Genomic DNA, 19,591 nt, shown 5'->3' on the forward strand with positions numbered 1-19,591 from the left:
GTATCAGGCCAGAGCTCTCAGGGCTGTTTCAGAGATGAAGCACCAAGAGCTGTGCTGGTTCTTCAACCAAGAAGCCTGCTCTCTACATAAGAGTCAAACTAGGACAAGACACAACTGCGAGGCCATAACTTATTAAATTAACTTTTAGATGCTGCATAAATGTACAGGATTTTGAGAGCAGAATACTCTGTCTCCTCTTCTGACAAAATCACAATATTTCAACTACTAAAATATTGCCACTTCTTCCCTGCTAGGGTTTCCCTGATATTATTTAGGACAAACACATGTCTGTCAGATAAGGCTGCAAAGTTCCTCCTGAGATGCCCTCCTAGCTTCTCTGTATAACCCCTCCACTATCCTCAGGAAGTGGATCAATAATTTAGGTGGAATTGTAACATCACCCCCACCAGCTCGCCCAGCTACAGGCAAACATGGCTCTTGGAAGGGAAATGTATTTGCATCTCCATCTATGGCCCATAATTTGCTGAATATGAGCACAGTTTTTCATAATGACTAAAGTGAAAAGCACAGAGAAACGTCTAAGCACCAGCAGCCTAAAGTGCCTATTAGCTCCTCCATATCCAGATTTCCGTGGGTCAGCACATGGGCATGTGGATGCAATACAGTCCAGAGAACTTTGGTCCCCTGTCCAAAATCATGGATACTGAAGAGATAGGGAAGGAGGGGAAATGGGGAGGGTTGTGGGTTTTTCTTTTTTTTTTTGTTTTCTTTTTTTCATTCAAGTATTGAAAAAGAAGCTGCATTGCTCTAAATAAACCATTCTGGGCATAGCTGGGATTTGTGTTTGTTTGGTGCAAGACTCAACAGGAAATATGGCACCTCTCCCACTGTACCATCCACCAGACTGCATGGCAGGAAACGTGAGTCCTTCCCTTGTCGACATCTCCCCCGCACACCTTCCCAGCCAGACATGGATCCCACGTCTTGGATACAACGGCTCAGAAGAGAAGCTCCTGCTCCGCCAGCCTGATCACCCCTTCCCTGGCTGTGCCATCCCATCAGAGGGCTCTGGAGGCAGAGGAAGAGTTTGTGTGCTCGGCTGTGTGCCTCAGTAAAGTGCACATCTAGATGAGATGGTGGACGGTGCCGCCGAACAGCTGTGGGGTTGAAGGCTACAGTGTCTTCAGCTGGCGTCGGTTCCACATGCCCCGCTTTGAGTGAAACCAGTGGAAAAAGTTTCTCAGGGAGAGACGCTCCACTTCCAGCCCAGCCTGTAAGATCCTGGCAGAAAGAAGGGTAGACTCAGAGAAAACTTGATCGCAAAGATACTGGGGGGGGGCTCAGCCCCAGGAAAACTCTTTTAAGTTGTGCTGTTGACAAGAGACTACAACTCAATTGGATAGTCCAGAATAGCTCAGGGGTATCTCGTGTTTATGCACCCTTGAGGGCGGGACTGGTCAGGAGTGCCTGCACATACCAGGCTAGGAGAAAAAGACAGCTGGCAGCACAGGACTGCTCAGGATGCTAGTCTTTTCTGTAGTCAGCCGTCAGAAAAGACAGGACAGGGCCCAAAGCGTAGAACTACAAACCCAGAGGCCTAGGATTTGTCCAGCAGAGATCCCTCACTACAAACTTCTCGGAAACTGTAACTGTACCTTGTGACCTTTAAATGTTTCTCCAACAGTTGGTCTTCTGGACAATTGCTAAATGTTATATGGGAAGTCTGAGCGACCCAGACTGTGTGCTGCACTCTGGAAGAGGACAAAGCCTTCACAATCACCAGTGCCTGATCTGCACGTGGCCAACCAGCAGTGTGGCACTAAGGCACCAGAAAATGGCTCTTCTCCTACTAGTGGCTGTAGGAGAGTGTTTTGTGTCTCCTAACCTACTAGGTTTGAGGTCAGGACAGGCTCAAAGACTCTCCCTCACTGATCAAGCTTATGGCAGCAGTCATCTCAATCTCCTTATATCCCTACTCCTGTGGTCACTGGTCTTCCAAGATCCAATTGGTCTCCCTTCCTGAGCACATGAACAATGACAGTGGATGCCTACCTGTCCAGGAGTTCCCAGTCCTCTCCTCCCCAGCGGTCCCGAAACTCTTTTGTGTTCATGCCTCCAATCTTGTCCAGGTCAGACTTGTATATGCCCAGGAGACCAAACCCATTCACCTCCCAGTAGCCTGAGGAGAGCACAAAAGAGGCACAGGTATGTTGGTGCTTGGAACCATTGATGACTCCAGCAGAGATTCTGGAGAGAGACTCAAACTACTTTCAGCATGATGTTGACACCAGAGAGTGAACTCAGCAGCAAGGCAGAGCCAACCATTCCAACCAGCTTTGGAAAGTGAGAAAGGCTTGAGGATAGACAGCATGGGCTGTCCTATCAACTTGTTAGCAGAGCCTTCAACGCCTCCTGGACTGTCTCAGCTTCACAGAGTTGCCCCGTGCCTGAATGGCTCCGGGTGGCCACCTCTGTCTAAAGAAAATCCCATGCTAAGATGATCTATGCCACTTTCCCCCTCTGACTTGGGTTCGTTTCCCTCACCCCTGCTCTACCAGCTCTTCTCAGGACAGGCTGTGCCCTCTAAGAAAAGAGAGAAATGGACAGAAGGGAGTAAAGGAAGGGTTTTCCAAGGTCCTTAAATCCACAAAGAGCCCTAGGAGATGACCAGGAGAAACATCATACAAAGGGCTCTGCTAACTTTTTGATCTCAAATTCCAGGTACCTGATGCTGTTAAACCACATCTAACACACCCTCACTTTGTGGACCTGGAAGTACCTCAAGCTTCAGACCTCAACACCACCAGAGGAACAAATCTAGAGGTGGCAGACATCCTGCTTCTTTTCCCATTCCCCAAGGTCTGAGCCAAAGAGGCTCCACTCCCTCTTACCTTCAGGCCACTGTGGGGACATCCCGCAGTGCAGCCTCATGACCATGGGTGCGAAGGCCATCTTGCCTTCCACACAGTGCTTCCTGATTGAATCAATGACTCCAGCTGGGAAGTGGATGTGGAGGTCACACAGGAAGATGATGCTGTGTGGGTCCTGGAATGAACCACACCGGTTGGGAAAAAAATAGATTGACTTTCAGTAAGTCTTTCTTGAGGAGCAGGAAGACAGAGATATGGGAGTCAATTAAAAAGCCATTTGTTGCTGCATCAGAAACTGAGGTCCTAGAGGCTGGTAAAGCAGCCAGTGAGTGGCTGTTGAACGATGAATGTGAAATACCACAACTATGACCTGGCAGAGCCAGTATCACAAAGCTGCTACTGCTGACTTCCCTCCTGTCTGACAGTCCCAGCAGGGGGACTGAGAACCAAACAGAACACAGGCTCCTCAGAATACAGGGTGAGACCCTTACTCTGGAAGGACAGGAAACATATCCACATTTGATCTAGTCTGCCAAGCTATTCCCTTCCCTAAAAACAGCGCGTGCAGTACCAAAAGTAATGATAGCACCAGTATCCACCCCAAGGGTGCCCAGACTTACCGTCACAAGGTCTATTCCCGCCTGCAGCCCAGCAGAACGCTCGAAATTCCCTGTCAGCTTCAGGTACTGGTAGCTGGGGGACAGATGGGAAAGTCAAGTTCAGTTCCCATGTGCCGGTGGCACAGGAAGCACCACGGGCATCAGGCTGTGGAGCTGCCCTCACCCCGTGCACCCTCTCAAGGACAAGGAAAGCCTTTGCTGGGTGAGTGCACAAGTTAAACACTGTTCCAGTTCCCATCATGCCCTCAGAGTCTTCCTCCTTGTGCAACAAGGGGAGGGCAATGCCTAGCAAAAGTCTTTTCAGCTATAGTCCAGTCTATTCTAGGACTAGACCTGTTACTGGTATGTAAAGGAAATGACCAGCCAAGGCTGGTTCAGATCAGAGTAAGGTAAGCCAGACAGTTATTCGAGCAAGCGGAGTCCCCAGAGGCCTCCAGGCTCCCTGTCCTATTTCTCACAGCTTTCTTGTCTGTCCTCCCTCTGCCCCATCACTGTGAGACTTGCTTTGTCTTCTCTCTTGCAAACTTGAAAATAGACAAATTCAACAAATTTGGCTGGAATACTACACTAGCTATTGCCTTACACTTTTATAACACTGTTCCACACAGTACATGGTGTGTATGCACATCATGATAACAACATATTCATGTATATGTGCAAGGTCTGGGTGGGTGTTATCTTCAGTTTTCCAGCTGCAGCAGTCTGTGGCTGGTCAACACACAGAGACTGGCAGAGGTGCTGTGTTTGCAGCATACATGTGTGAGTGGTTTTTTTGTGATCAAGCAGTACTCTCACCTGTGCAAGGTAGACCTTTTCAGAGCCTTCTCTACATCCATGTCATCGCTGCTGTAGTCTGTGATGATGATGTTGAAGTTGGGATCCTTAGTGACTTGGAACAGCTCTTCCATGTCAGAGATGAACTGCAGCACCCAACGTGCCTGGTTTTTCACTGGTTGTATTGCAACAGGGAGATAATCTAAGCAAACTGATTTCAGTGATGGTGTTGTTTCTCAACAGGCAAGGCTTCTTGCCTCCTGTCAAACCCCAATAACCTTGCAGGGATGCTGAAACAGGCCCAGGCTGAAAACCTGGTCCAAAGAATCAAGGAATCAGTGCGGGTTCTTTCCCACCATCTGACAGGAGTTTTCTTTGAGCTTACAAGCCATGGAAGTTTGGGCCCTATAATATTTCTGAGGGGGTTTTACTTGGAGAGAACCATAAATTGGAAGTGACCCAAATGAGATGGTAGAGACTGGCCCAGGTTCACTGTTCAGGACTGCCCTCATGGGAACCGCCCACTGTGCCATCCCTTGGTGTCCTGGGGAGGCAGATCCTCCTTACCTGGCACCACGAAGTGAACCATGGCACGGTGGTTCCAGGAAAAGCCCTGAGGCCAGCACAGCTCTGGCTCGTTCGCCACAGCCATCAGGTGCCGCCGGCGACCCCACACCATGCTCCTCATCTTCCTCTCCTCCTCCTCATTGCCACCAACGCCCTGCCAGCCCTGGGCAAAGACGTACTCGGAGAAGCGGACGAGCCGCCCTCCCTGCTCCAGCAGCTCCAGCTCCAGCAGGTAGCGGCTGCCCCGCATGCGGTCCTGGCGTTTCTCCACGTTCACGATACGCTGCAGCTGGAACCGCCTGCAGGAGATAGAGTTGGCATGGGCATGTCCCCTCTACACCAGCCCTGCTCCCACCTCCAGCCTGTTCATCTCTGCTAGGCTCCTTCCTCCTGGCTAGCACAAACCTTTCTGTCCCCTGCTTCCCCTTGCTTCGCTGCACTGCTTCCAAAGTCCCATGGGAAGGTTTAGCACCTGTTTCCTAAATCCACAAGCGTGTGGGATTAGACCTGGGATTCCGGCCAAGAGAAAAATATTTGGCAGGGGAAATGAAATAAAGGTGACACAGAAAATAACAAATGTGTCTGAATGATTGTAGGGCTGGTAGTAGTGAGTGTACTCAACACCACCTACAACGATCTTGGCACAAGGAGTATGTTTGGGCTAGTGAAACTGGCTCATGACAGCTTATCAGCCAAGAACATGGAGGAGGACTGAGCAATCACACAGCAAAAACTGGAGTGAGCTTTAGGTTTGGAATGGCCAAAACTGGATGAAATGCCAGATCATGCCCTTTCAGATCATAACAAGAGTTTCTGCTGTAAAGTTGATGCTTGCCAGAGAAAAGCCTGTGTGTAGTGATCAGTTACACTTGACTGTGTAACAGTGTGATGTGACCCTGAAAAAACAAATGTGATCTTAAGATGTAGCATCAGACAGCAGGGATTGGAAATTCATAACACCTATTCTATAAAATATCTAGGATACTGGTTACTTATGTCAAGGAAGATTAACTCAAAATGAAACCTGCACAGAAAAGGACTGGTTAAAAAATTATGGAAATAGACACCAACCCGACAGAAGAGTCCGGAGTTGGATTGTTTAGCTTATGGAGGCTCAGAGGAATTATGTCTGTTTGCCAGAAAGGCAATCAGGATGGTAAATCTTGGGAAGAACCATATCAAGACCATGTAAAAAAAGAGTACCAGCAAAAGCTGGCACCAGTTATCAGCCAAAAGAGGTATATTTAAAGCCCAGTGTTTTACATAGATTCCTTGCCTGAAATCTTATTTCCCACATGTAGTTTATCCTCTGATTCTCACTAGTTACTCACATGACAGGCATTCTCTGTGCAGCAGGGTACACCAGCTCCGGGACTCCGTCCCTTGGTTCTCTCACTGTGCCTTACCCTTTACTCCTCTGGTTGAGCTTCTTCAGGAAGACACGTGTAACTTCCAGGGCCTCCCTTTCTCTTAGCAGCAAGTTTCCCGATGTGTTGCATTTCAGGTCAATCCAGTCTGTGCGCAGCATATGGAAGTCCAGGTTGCTCGCGCTGAAGGTCTGCTCCCAGTTCACTGCCTGGTCAAACACTGGTACGTAATCAAAATCCTCCTCATCTTCCTCCTCTGGCTCCCCATCCGCCTCTTCCTCTTCGTCTTCTGCTGCCACAGGTGCAGACTTGCCCTTCACAGGAGATGGCACCTGTACCTCTCTTTCGTCCATGTCCCCACCATTGGCTGCCTTGTGCTCAGCAATGTAGGACTCCACTTGGTTCAGCCACTGGGGCAGCCCGGGCTGGCTGGGGCTGGCAGTGCTCACAGAGCGTCTGCTGGCTTTGCCAGAGACTGGGCCTCCTTTTCTGGCTGGCACGGTGCCTGCTGGCTGCAGCCCATCCTTGGCAGTGCTGAGATCTCCTCGAGGTCTCACCCCTTTGGGAATTGTGACCCCTGAGTCCCTTGGGTGGCTAAAAGACTGCTGTCTTTGAGACACAGTCCTAGAAGGAGGGTTTGCCCTTCTGACAGGCACTCTCCCCTGGATGGCCCTGGCATGCTGCAGAGGGCTCCTGGAGTTGTCTTTGACACCAGCTTTTAAACGGGGTCTCTTTGTTACTGGGTTCCCCTCCAGGCCAACCTGGCTGAGGCTTTGGTTAGTAGAGGCCAGCACGGCTGATTTGACACCAGACCTCTTTGTCCTTCTCCTTTGTATCCCCTCTCCTATGTTACTGCCCATTACTGAGAGGAGCCGACGACGCTCCCGGAAGGAATAGTCCTCGTGGATATTGTCCCTGCCCAAAATGCTGCCGGGAGCGTTGCCCAACAGCTCTGCCTTCACTGTGCCAGGGTGTTCGGCGGGACGGGTACTCTCCGTGTCCTGCTCCTCGTACTGCAGGTCATCCAGGTTCCCCTCCTGGGAGCCTGCAGGAGTAATTGAAGTTACATCTCTGGCATCCTGCCACTGCTTTCCCTGTCCTAACCCAGGCACTCATCCTGCTGGGGTAGCTACTTGTTGCCTCACCTCAGTGTTGCCCCTCCTGCTCAGAGGACAGGGATGCTCTCACACATGGGATCTGTGCTCCTGCTGGCACCAACCTTCTCAGCACCTCTTAGCCACCACTGCCAAAGGCTGTGGAGGTGTTTGGCTTTGCCTTTAGCTGTCTTGTCTGGCCTCAGATTTGCAAGGCAGGTGTGAGCACCGGCTGCCATGATACAGAGCTTTGGCTCTGTTGCTCCTGCCCATGTTTTTGCTAGAATTACATCTCAGATAAGCTGTGGGCCTGAGAGGTAGTTGTCATGTTGTCTCCTACAGCCCACTGTTTAGTGACCTCCCAACCTGCCCCTGAAAGAAGTAAAAGCTGCAGCAAAAATCTCCTCCCAGACACAGTAATCTGGTAGGGAAAGGCTGTGACTTCCTTGTTATGGGAAGTCAACAGCTTCTTTCAGCTGCTGCTGGAAGACCACACGAAAAAGTGACAGGTGGAAGGATCTTCTGGTTGTGACACTAGGGCCCCTACCTGGCTGCTCTGTCTTTTCTCCAGAGTCCAGGCTCTTCTCTGGCCGATCCATTTTCATGTACTTGTAGAATCCGAATCTGTAGAGGGAGGAGCAAAACACAAGTTTGATGAAAGTTACTTCGCCCTTTTCAAATAAATAATAGCCATTGCTTCAGAGGTGATGATCCATTACTCTGGTTACATCTACCCAGCACCTCTAGATCCTACTTTCCAAACATCATCACCATCTTTCAAATCTTTGGGCAAGCAGATCTTACTCTGCAGTGCCTAAGACATGCATTTTCCTTCCTTATCATCTCAGTCTCTCAAGAGATTTTCTCATAGGTGCAGGAGGAAAACCCAATATAAGTACCCTGAAACACTTCTTTAGCCTCCCTTAAACTCCTCCTTAAAGCTCACTTAAGATGTACTGCTCACAAATGTAAACTATCATGCTGCAAAAGCATCTCAAGCAGCTGATTGCAGTGATCTCCCTCTCTCTCCTCTTATACCACTACTGCCTATGTGCTGTCCTTATATGCCTGTGCTTCAAGCTTTTGGGAGGGATTTCCAGGGGTGTTTCCCTCCACATGTGCTTGATGCCAAGCAAAATGGGCCCTCCGTTCTCAAATCCAGTCACAATACAAATGAATTACCAAAGCAATAAACCTGGTTGTCACCTTCCAGCCCGTGGTAGCCACCTATCCTTCATTATGAACCACGAGTCTCCTCCCAAACTCATGCCATGATCTGTTGTTCTAGCCCTCAGAATAGTCCTGGAGGGTGAAATAAGATCCTGAACACAGGGAGGCCACCATCAGCTATCTCACTGGTAAAGTGATTTCTTATCCTGTAAAAAAAGTCCTCCTGAATGGACAGGAGTCCTCACGAAAGGTGTCTGTCTGTTATGGGGGGAGCATGTAAGTGGCAGTTCTCTCGTGGGGCCACCACTGAGATCAAGGCCCCAGTGAAGCTGAATGACATGTATTTCTTCCCCCAGAGAGATCCTGATGGTGAGCACAGTTTGGCTTTCACAGTAATAGCTTTTAGGAGGCTCCAGCCACTGTCAGGCAAAGTTTCCTGGGAATACACTCCCTGATGTAGTGAAACAAACATGCTCTGACTCTGTTGCTGGGTTAATAATGCAAGAAAAGCAGAGGCAGTTTCCCCTTGAGACCTAAACATATTTCCACTTAAGTTATCAAAAGAAACTATAAACGCTTTAATGTTTTGCAAGGCTTAGGGAGTCTTTAAAAATTGAGAGTCCTACAGAAGTGAGTATGAAATTCCACACCAATTCCAGCCTTCAAACCATCTCCTCCCTCCCTTCTACTAAACCCACATTTGCAGCATCCTACCTTTCCAAATAATAAGGGTTTTCCTGATAGAAGCATTTGTTTTCTTTTTCCATGTGGCTCAGGCGGCTGTAGTCATTTGGGTAAACAAAGGATAAATGAACCTGAAGAGAGAAAAACAAAGTAAAACATAAATGCCAGACATCAGTCACAAGGTAACCCAGACATAGTTGCAGGGTAACCAGCCCTTTTTAAAGGGAGCAGGAGTTGCTCACTAAATCTTTGCCTCTCCAAGGCATGCAGTAGCAGGCTGTGAGAATGGAAAACAGAAGGAAGCATGCTAGGATATGTGCCTGGGTGTGTCTTTTCCTCCCTTTCTCAGCATCTGTCTGTCCATCTCTGTAACTGTGAGCTTAATTCAAATAACAGAGTGAGAACTAGGCGGGAGAGAGGTGGCCATGCCCCCCTGAAGAGATGTCAGGGGCTTTAGTGGTACAGTTCACCCCACAAAGAATGAAATCCTCAGCCACTGCGAGGCTCTGTGTGAAGGCAAGCTCAGCTCTTTGGTTTGAGGCCTGAGGGGCTCTGTAAGACACACACACTCATACCCTGGTGAGACACATGAGCAGTGCACAGCACTCATCTCCCTTTCCTTGACGTTGCCCTCTGGCACGTACTGGGATGCAGAGACCTGAACACATGATCAGACCAGCCTAGGAGCTTCAGATCGGTGGAGAAGCCCCAGGGTTAATGGGATCTCTCTCTCCTTCCTCCTTGTGTTCCCCTGGGCAAGCACCTGCTTAAGAAATAAAACTTACAAACTGGAGCCCCTGGTAGCGCTGCAGAGGAAATCCATTCACCAGGTAGCTGGGCTTGTAGGGGCAGTCGGGCAAGGCTCGGCGCACACGGGACTTGCTGAGCAGAGGCACTGGCAAGAGGAAACACATGGGTGAGCGCTGCAGGAGGAGCCCGGCTGCAACTGATGCACCAGCTTAGCTACTTCTGGCCCTGGTTTTTATTTATCCGTGTGAAATGGTAACAGACACATAAAGCAAACCTTGCACAACTCATCTCTTTACATCCCTCTAAGGCACTAGCACAAAAATTATTATGCCTGGGGATGTTGTGTGAGTTGGATGTCAAGAAAGAGGAGCTGGGTTTAGTCTGTGCTTTGTCTCCTACAGCGACTGATACTGTAGCAGCCCCTCTCTTCTGCAGCAGGGATAAAAAAAACACGGCCTTGACCACCGTGGTGTAGGAGGATGATGCTTCTCAGCTGTGTCACCACACATGCTGTGACAGGCTGCAGTTACCTCCTCAGCTGCTTTGCAAGTCTTACCTTCGTAAAGAGTGTCCCGGGGGTCAGGCTTCAACATGTCAGCCGGGTGTGCCTTGCTGCCTGCGCTGTCAGCAGGCCGGCTCCTGTGACTGGCCAATGTCTGCGGGATATGCCCGACCTCATCCATCTTTAAAAGCGTCTCGTCTAGAAACCAGAGAGAGAACAGAAGGGGGAGGAAGGGCTAATTTGTCCCTTGTCCCAAAAAGCACCTCTCTCCAACGTCAGCCTTTTCCAAATGGCTTTGCATTCATGGCACTAATGCTGTCTCCGGCACAGCAATGCCTAAATGGTGCTGATCGGGAGCATCACTGCAAAGACACTGCAGGAAGGAAAGGCTCTGACCCAGAAAGCTGGAAATACAGAAGCTGTGGGGTAGGAACATGGCTATCACTGAAAGCAAACACACACAGGGATAAGTTATGGAGGAAAATGGCCTCCTGTCTTGGATGGACCAGCAGTGGTGTGGTGAAGAAGCCCCATGCTGGCAGGAATTACTGGATGCCTCTGTATCATTAGTATTGCATTTCTTTTAAAAGGAGATAAAAAAGATGAATGGGAGGAAAAATCTGAAAAAACCTTTTCCACCTGTGCTGGAAAAGGATCAGGACCCCGGGGCAAGGCCTTCAGTGGCTGAGGAGGATGTTACTCCAGAAAGGGAATAAAGACCCACGGTAAACCAGGAGCAATGGGAAGCTCAAACTCAAGACTGAGTATTGGTTACATTTTTTCTTGGTGCTGCTGCCATGGGACTTCATATCTCCATAGATCTTACTCTAAAATGAGGGGAATTGAACAAATATCCATGAGGGGAAAAGCAACATGCTGTCAAGGGCACTGGTGTGCAGCTTTTGGGTACTGAACAACACATGAACCCAGAAGGAATGGGATGACATGATACAGCCAAAGGCTAATATGGAAGAGAGAAAAACTATATGGGCAGAAGGTGACAGATAAAGGTGAGACTGCAGCACTGTACCTAACTACAGAGGGATCTTCTGAGATGTCAGTCTTCTATTCTACACGGAATTAATAATAAGAAAAGAGAAGAAGGAAAAAGGATGAAGATGGAAGACCTAATGGAAAGCCTAGTCCTGGCCAAATGGCAGGTTTCAGAAAATACAGCAGCAGGTTGTAATCCAAGACATAGCAAACAGATGTCTCGACTACATCAGGGAGTCTTCCATGCACAGAAGTGCTGGCATGGAAAGAACCCAGAAATGCTGGAAGGCAACAGTAGTAGATATGGAAAGGGGGAATGCTGGCAGAGGAAAGTGATGCTGACAAAGCTAGGTAAGGATAAACAGGACTAAGGAGTTCCTTAACTGATAAAGGCATCACTTGATGTGCTAAGAAGGGTTTACAAAACAGGAGGGACTGGACTGATGTGTTTGCTGCAATCCAGCAATAACTTGAAGAGGCTTGAGGCTAGTACAGAAGAAAGCAGCATCTCCCAGTATCACTAGTGTATCCTGCCGTGTTCAGGACCCAGTGTGAAATCCCCTGGAAGTGCTACAGTGGCCCCCTCCCTGGTCGTGTCCAGCTGACAGCACTTCCCCACACCTCCCATGCTGTGGGCCTCACATTCCCCCTGGCTCTCAGCAAGCAAACTCCATCCTGTGTTACTCTCACATCTGGAACACTTCTCACCCTTGCAGACTCTTCTCGCTACCTCTAGACTTCCCTGGAATAATGTTCCAATCTTACTTCCAATTCTATTATATATGAGTCATACCCTTGTCCAGAAGTCTTTCTCCTGACCTGTCTCCACCTTTTTCTCCTAATGATCTGTATGCCTGGTATTTGCCTGGCTAGACTATGATTCATGGTGAAACACCACTGATAAATTTTGGAAGAATGGGGAGGTGCTTGGGAAAACCTGTGATGAAGATACTTACTAGCAAAAAGGGAGAGGTATTGGGAGTCAATCACTCTGAACTTTGCCTCTGGGTCATTCAGTCTCCACTGGAACAGAGAAACACATTAAAATGAAGTGCTTATGGAGTTAACCAAGCCTGAAAAAAAGGAACAGGCACAAGATGTTTTTTTCACCAGATGGGTTCGCAGCTTTCCTCTTTCTCCCTGATATGACTGAATTTACCTAACAGCAAAAGACTGGGAATAAGATGAGATCCCCCAGGACAAATCCAAAATGGGAAAGGACAAAAAGCTGCAATGGAGACCAGAGAGGGCAGAACTATCCCAAGCAAGCAGAGGAAAGGGTCCTGACATGTGGACAGGACTATCCCTCACAGAAGTAGGTAAGGGTTCTGGAAGGGATTAGATACATCTCATGCAAGAGGAGCTGAGGCCTGGGAAAGGAGGGGAATAGTTACAAACATCATTCCCAAGCTCTGTGGGGACATATATACAGTATCATCATTTCCACAGACTCACTGCTACTTCCACGTGGTCTGTTCCTCTGTCATCCTGCTTGTGCAGCACCTCAAAATAGTACCTGCCTGCAGCTGACAACCTGTGAAGAACAACGTGTCTGTCACCAGGGGCGTTAAGGAATATTTCTTAGCTTGTCAGCAGACAATGAGTGGGGAGCAACCACACCCATGAAACAACCTAATTCTCAGGGTGAACGGGGTTAGGGCTGCCAAGAAAATCCAGATGCTGACAGTGAGATAGGTAGCTTTCCCTGTGCATCTGGACCACTACAGACCCTTCTCAGTTAATGCTGAATAACTCCCTTTCAGTCTTGCCTGCTGGGTTTTGGCCTCTGGGAAACCCAGCCAATTCCAAGGCAGGAAGCTTGGGATATAGTTGATATAGAGGAGTCTGGATCTGCTGGTGGCTGCTTCCTCTGAGGAAGAAAAATTAAGTTTTGCATTCCTGCAGTAAATCAGCAAAGCTTTGGCAATACCTCAGAGTAATCTCTTTCTCTATATTGCTAAATTCTCCAGGACAAGCCTGGGTTTTCCTTTTCCTCATCCTTGAGATTTCCTGGCCATGTGCAAAGGTGGCTGGGAGCAAGGGACTTTGCTCACTCACCTCACCATCTTTGACTGCTGGCTGTGAAATTTCCCAAACTCTCCCGGTGCAGTCCACTCCTTCCCTGTCTGTGAAGAGATGGAAGATGCTCTAGTTAACATGAGTTTCTTCTCTTCTTATTGCACTGAGAATGACGAAGAGGGAAAATTGAGCTCTCTCTTCCCTCCAGTACCTCCTGGTAAGTTACCTGTGAGATCCATCTATGGACAGACTTATGTCACTTAATCATGAGCAGGGGGCTGCCAATATGTAACTGGCTTAAGGTATGACATGTCATACCCATCTGGCATCTGTGGTGGCGTTGTCTGTAGTTGGGCAGGAAAAGAAACTTGAGTAGTCCAAGGAAGTATGTAAGTCAAGTCAGGAAGGTCTCCATTCCCACAGACACACTAAAGCCTGGATAGAAGAAGCCTTGCAGCATGCACAGTACCTTGCCTACACTGGCCAGCAGCTGGAGACCAGAGGTCTTTTCATCTGGGCTCAGCCAGAACTCGGCATTGTCATCCGCAGCAATGGCAAACTGAAACTCCCCTGTTGAGAGATGGAGGGAGTGAGTAGGGCTCTGGGGTAAGGGCTCACGCACAGAACAGATCCTGCTCCTCTAAAATGCTGTCTTTGCCCTTTTTCCTGGTGAGACCATAGCTTCCCTATTGATAATACCACCCTCACCCCTTTGAGCATCTCTGAATTTTCTAACTGAAAACAAACTCTACAGATGCATCTTGTTCACTGTCCTTCCTGCATCGGCTTCATCTGATGTCTAACCTGGAAAGCTAAGAAGTCTATGCAAAGTCTTACTGAATTCCTATTTTGGTTCCAGAGCAATTTTTTTGTGTGAGATGCTGTGTTTGGATGGAGGAAAGTGCACGTGGAGCCACAAAGGGAGTCAGGGGTGCTTGAGTCTCACTGTTCTGGGGATGGCAGCTGAGGGCCAGGGGACCACGAGAGGCGGGTGAGCTTTGGGCAGACACATGCAGCTGGCTGATACAGATGTCAGCTGCTGTCAGATGCTATTCATGCACTCGGGTAGCAGCAGGGACATCAATGATGTCATGTACAATCCCGGGCATGCGAGGGAGGGAGGGAAAGCTCAGGGATTGTTCGTGCCCACACACACGCCATGGGGCTGTGCATTCACGACAGCATTGTTATTTATCTAGCACTTCCCATCTGTTTTCTCCTGTGCTTTTCCTTTCCACCCTACAAGGGAGGCAGATGTGTTCCCACCCATGCCAAGGCCACGGCTAGTCAGGCACGTCACCCACATGAGGGACCAGGCGTTGGGCTTGCCAGGGTGAGGCACGAGCGGTTCAGCACCGGGAGGGGACTGAGAGAGGGGAGGGACAGGTGACAAGAGACGTGAGCAGTGGCACAGCAGCCTCAGAACCCTCACCATTGGTGAAAGGATGCAGGTAGCCAAATATCCGGAGGCCATAGTTGGTCCATTTTGGGGACACAGCCAACTTCTTCAGTGTAGTTCGTGTCTGAAGTGGAAGAAGAAAAAAAATTACCAAAATAATTTTAGATGTGACAGGAAGAAGGGGAGATATAAAAGTCCTGAGACAGGTGGGTAGAGGGAAGTATGAGGTTTGCTCTGAGAGGAGGATGGGCTACAGTGTGTGATGGAGGCAAAGAGAAAGAGCAGGCCAGATGAGAACTGAACTGGAGCAGGTGCTGCTGTGGATGGGAGAGCTGCATGGGAATGCCATTGAGATGGTGGGGACGGGATGTGGCATTTGCTAGCTACTTGGAAGGAGAGCACCAAATACAGGGCTCCTTCACCGTGTGTCCAAGGCCTGGCAGGCCAGCATAAGAAAAATGAGCCTCCCCTGTGCAGCAGAAGAGCCGCCACCCTTGACACCTTGTGAAAATCTCCTGCTCCCTCAGCAGGAGGACAAAGGAAGTGGTTGAGAGGGAGGTGACGGATGCTTATGAGCAGCAGGACAGACAGATGATGGATAGAGATAGGGACAGGATGTGAAGGAAGCAGGGGTGACCCAGCTGGGAAGCAGAGCTGGGAAGTGTGGGGCAGCAAGTGTCATGGTCTTACTTACGTGAGGGAAGAGGGGGAAGTGCAGGTTTTTCCTGAGCTGCTCAATGGAGCCGCCACACCAGTCCTCGAACACGTGCAGATTAGCCTGGCCCTGGAACTAGGAGGCAGAAGCGGGGCACCATGAATTGTTGCATACCTCCACTGTGTGCCTCCCCTGTCTTGACAGCCTTGGCCATGGCCCCAGCACTGGAGCACTTGAGAGAGCGAAGGAAGATGCCACTGCTGCGATGGGCTGGTCTGAAGGAGACACAGGTCCAGCCCCCTGTTTCTCATCTGCTGAGGGTTTGGGGTTGGAATACATGACTGAATAGCACCAGAAAACTGTGCTAATGCTTGGGACATCTCACTACATGGCTAGGGTTCACTCCATTAAGGAGGTGTTTAACCAGAGGTCAGTGCTCTGAGACAATACTGTGGAACACACTGCAGGGTGGCAATAGCCCCCCATGATGCAGCAGAGAAAGTGTAGGGTCCTACATTCTCCAAGAATGTGTTTTGGACTCTCTCACCATCCCAGGGCTATCTTCCTGACCTGAGGAAGAGGGACACACTGCAGGGGTGGGAGGGAGATGCCAGATCACCTTCTCAAAGCATGTCTTGAGATGTAAAGCTCATGGAGGACAGTGGGGACAGCAAGGCAGAGGCTCGGCAGGTGGGGGTGCAGATGCCTGTCCCCACTACGCAGCCACTCTGGCCAGGAAACGCTGTCAGTGTCCAACGGAGACCTGGAGCACAGCTTTGCTGGGAAAAGCTTGCTGGCCACTGTGGGACTGCAGCAATACATTCCTCAATGGACAAACTTCTTTTTGTCAGAGCCATTCGGAAGGGAATCACTGTCTGCCCCCCAGCAAAGTCCAAGCTCTCTGCCTTCAACCAGTGGAGCTGGATGCTGAAACCCTCCTCACAGGACTGGCACCCAACAGTGGAGAATAAATAGGCTGGAGACGGTAGAAGCTACCTTAGATGGCGAAATGCTGAAGAAAGGAATAGGTTGCCTTGGGACTGGGGAGGTTTTGCAGTGGATGTCTTGCCTATATAAGGGCTATGTGAGCAGGGCTGGGAGAATGGCCTGAACAGCACCCAAATGTCTACAGATGGCAGCAAATTCTTAGTTTTCACTGGGGAGTCTCCAGCAGGGCTGCAGCAGCACAGTGGAGGAGGGTCCAACCCCTCCGTGCACTCCTGGCAGAGGAACTGCTTCCTGGATTTATTTTTCCCAGGATGGTGCGTTGGAGGTGCATTTTGAAATACACTGAAGGAAGGCTGCGGAGCAAACTTGGCTCAGCACCAGTAATGCTCCCTGTGAGCTGTGGACTTTAGTCCTGCATGTGAAAGCCATTTCTGTGTGCCAGGCAAAACACATCACAACCACTGCTGTTCTGGAGGGGTCTCTCATCAGCCCTCTCTCACTGGTATCTGCACTGCCAGGGCTTGACAAATGTCTGCAAGCCCATGTCTACCCCCACTACTACCTCCTCCTCTTCTGACATCCCTTAGACTGGATTCTGCCAGACGAGAAGAAAAGCAGCAAGACAAAGTGGACGTAATTCCCCAGAGTGATGCATAAAATCGTAGCTTAGATGCACAGAGGGCTCAGGGTGATGGATGTAGCCAAGAGAAACCCAGGACTCTGCAGGAACTTGCAATACTAATAAATCACTGCAAGTGTGACAAACATTGAATTGGAATGTAACTGCTGTGCAGTCCCATGCCCCTTGGCCAAATCCAGGTTCACACCCAAGAGTCTTACACTACTTTTCTCAGCCAAATCAAATAATGACAATTGCTGTTTCTTATGGAACACGCACTCCCACAGCGAGTCACTGCCAGAAACAGTCCTATGGCAGTCTGCTGCTACCTACAAGTGATGCTGGTTTTTCTTCTTAGAGAGTTGCTTGCACACTGCAGATAGCAGGCTCAGAGCCCTATGAAATGTAGCACAACACTCCCACACCGTGGAGAGGCTGGCACTGCAGTCTGCTCCTGCCAAAGACAGACCCAGGGGATACTCCCAAAGCTCAAGACTGCAATGGAGCTGGGCTGGCTTTGGCATGGGGTAGCCCAAATGCAAACCCATATATTTATTAGAGAAATCCCAAAAGACTGGCTAGACTTGCTCAAATGTTTACAGAAGAAACTTGGACCACTCCCACTGCAATACAAGATTTTACTGCAGAGTTTGGTAGGATTAGGGAGAGGGCAGCCTACTAAAAAATAAGGCAGACACCACTATACTAGGTGCACCATCAATGGTGAAGGAGGTGTTCCCTGGGATTTGTAGCCTGACACTCCTGTCTCCAAAGTCTTTATGAAGTATCCTGAGAGGAGATTCTGGCAGGAGTAAACGAGATCACTTTGCCTTCCTGTGCTCAGACTTACTAGAAATAATTAACTGGTAAATAATAAGTACTTCTTGCATGCAGTTTCAGAGTCTTTTCTAAATCAACAGATTTTTCTCCTGAGTTTCAGTAGCCTAACTTACTTTCTGCTGCCTCCAAAAGGGAAAAGAACATTATTGACAGATAAGTGCTGGCTGCCCAAAGCGCTGCTCTGGGACTGAAAACTGAGCTAGGCTTTAATTTTAGGGCCCCAGAAGTCATCAGTCTAGCAGCTGTTTTGAAATCCTATCACCTCTGTCCCTCCAACTCAATCCATGGCTGTCCATTGCAGGCAGCTGAGAAATTCCTCTGTTTGCTATATGTGTCTCCTCTGGAATATGCAGTAACAGTCTCCTGCTTGGGGCTTTTGCAGATTGTAGTTACAGATAAGCATCACCATCATTCCCAATTCACGCACACAGAAATGCCAGTGGATTTTCTAAAACATGGCTACTAAGTCTGACTTCCCAGCTTAGAACTACCTGGTCCTTTTTTTCAAAGGAATGGAAATTTAGGACCTGGCAAGCAATAAGATAAGTGCCCCTTAAAAACACCTGCTTTGCAAATTCTGGATAGACTGATTTGGCCAGAAGCAGGAATAGAAGCCAAGAGTATGTGTTTTCAATGGGAGTGTTTTTACGTGACCTGTGCCTTCCCATTTGGAGGGTACCCCCTGCTCCTCAGCTTCCTCCCTGTCCCAACCCCACCTTATGTTGCTTATGTCCACCCTGGCTGAAATAGCAGCACTGCAAGAACCCAGCTCAGATCCAGAACTGGCACAGGTCGTGCACCAAGGGCACCGTCAGCACAGGGTGAGTGTGCCCAGGAGCTCATGCACAAGAGCTGTTCTGCCCAAGGAGGTCTGTGCAGGTCGACAACCTCCGGAGCACAACACCATGGGTACACAGTGACCCAAAGGAAGGGAGAGCTGGACCCTAACAAGTGCAGGGAGGGGAGAGCTGGGACAGGCCCTTGCTTCACTGCTGATGCAGTGGCCTCCATGGCTTCGGGAACGTGGCTGGTCTCCGAGCACCAGTGCTGACCCTTCCTGCTGAGCACGCTGAAATAATGCCTGCCTGCAGCCCTGGCTTGGTATTAAGAGATTTTAGTATTTCTGCTTCCTTCTAGTGAGAAATTTTAGATTATCAGCCCCTGCTAGAAAAACAGACCATAGAGGAGGATCAAGCACACAGAGAACCCAGACCTCTCTTTCTAGCCCAAATCCTATCATATCAAAACTGCCTGGGGGGGCAGCCTCACGACCACACGACCAAGGGCTCCTGGTGAGCAAGGAGCCCGAGGAAGAAAGGTCAGGGCAAGCAGCAAAGCTGGGAGGATTGCAGCAGCAGAGACATGACCTGTTGCCTTGTAACTGGAGCTGGATGGAGAAGAGAAGTCTTTCCTAATTTAATTCTGGGTGGCTCTGGCATCACAGAGGCAAATCAGCTGCGTGGCTGCACGCAGCCCAGGGAATGCACAGCACCGGGGATGATAAACAGGGCACAGAGAGGGCCTGAGCCCGGGAAGAAAGGCGACATTGTGCTGCCAACTAGAAACCCCTGAGTTTATAAGACTCTTCTGTCTCCGCAGAGTGGCTGTGGCCCCTCCTCCTGCCTGGCCCAGCTCCCCTGACTGGGTGACATTCAGCCTCCAGCAGCTGGGCTTGGCTGCACGCTCCGCTGTGCTGGGCACTTGTGCGAATCCATCAAGACAAGTTAGTTACACAGGCCCCCTCCCTGTCTGGATGGGC

The 19,591-nt window shown here is 49.5% G+C and overlaps 1 protein-coding gene across 1 annotated transcript in view; it reads right to left on the minus strand.

Moving 5' to 3' along the window:
- Window positions 1-1,055: 1,055 nt before the first annotated feature.
- B4GALNT3 (beta-1,4-N-acetyl-galactosaminyltransferase 3) overlaps window positions 1,056-19,591 on the minus strand; it is a 61,574-nt gene continuing 43,038 nt past the window's right edge. Inside the window, exons 4-20 of the mRNA XM_039383134.1 lie at window positions 15,465-15,560; window positions 14,804-14,894; window positions 13,841-13,941; window positions 13,411-13,478; window positions 12,808-12,886; window positions 12,309-12,375; window positions 10,414-10,557; window positions 9,893-10,002; window positions 9,138-9,238; window positions 7,801-7,877; window positions 6,199-7,204; window positions 4,793-5,091; window positions 4,247-4,400; window positions 3,452-3,524; window positions 2,853-3,006; window positions 2,014-2,140; window positions 1,056-1,242 (exon numbers count right to left, since the gene is read on the minus strand). Of these exons, the coding sequence (XP_039239068.1) occupies window positions 1,134-1,242; window positions 2,014-2,140; window positions 2,853-3,006; window positions 3,452-3,524; window positions 4,247-4,400; window positions 4,793-5,091; window positions 6,199-7,204; window positions 7,801-7,877; window positions 9,138-9,238; window positions 9,893-10,002; window positions 10,414-10,557; window positions 12,309-12,375; window positions 12,808-12,886; window positions 13,411-13,478; window positions 13,841-13,941; window positions 14,804-14,894; window positions 15,465-15,560 (2,856 nt within the window). The 3' untranslated portion in view covers window positions 1,056-1,133. The remainder of the gene's footprint in view (window positions 1,243-2,013; window positions 2,141-2,852; window positions 3,007-3,451; window positions 3,525-4,246; window positions 4,401-4,792; window positions 5,092-6,198; window positions 7,205-7,800; window positions 7,878-9,137; window positions 9,239-9,892; window positions 10,003-10,413; window positions 10,558-12,308; window positions 12,376-12,807; window positions 12,887-13,410; window positions 13,479-13,840; window positions 13,942-14,803; window positions 14,895-15,464; window positions 15,561-19,591) is intronic.

This window comes from Pipra filicauda, unplaced genomic scaffold (assembly GCF_003945595.2).
Source record: "Pipra filicauda isolate LSUMZ 115617 unplaced genomic scaffold, ASM394559v2 scaffold2_size9829703_pilon, whole genome shotgun sequence".
Classification (NCBI taxonomy): domain Eukaryota; kingdom Metazoa; phylum Chordata; class Aves; order Passeriformes; family Pipridae; genus Pipra; species Pipra filicauda.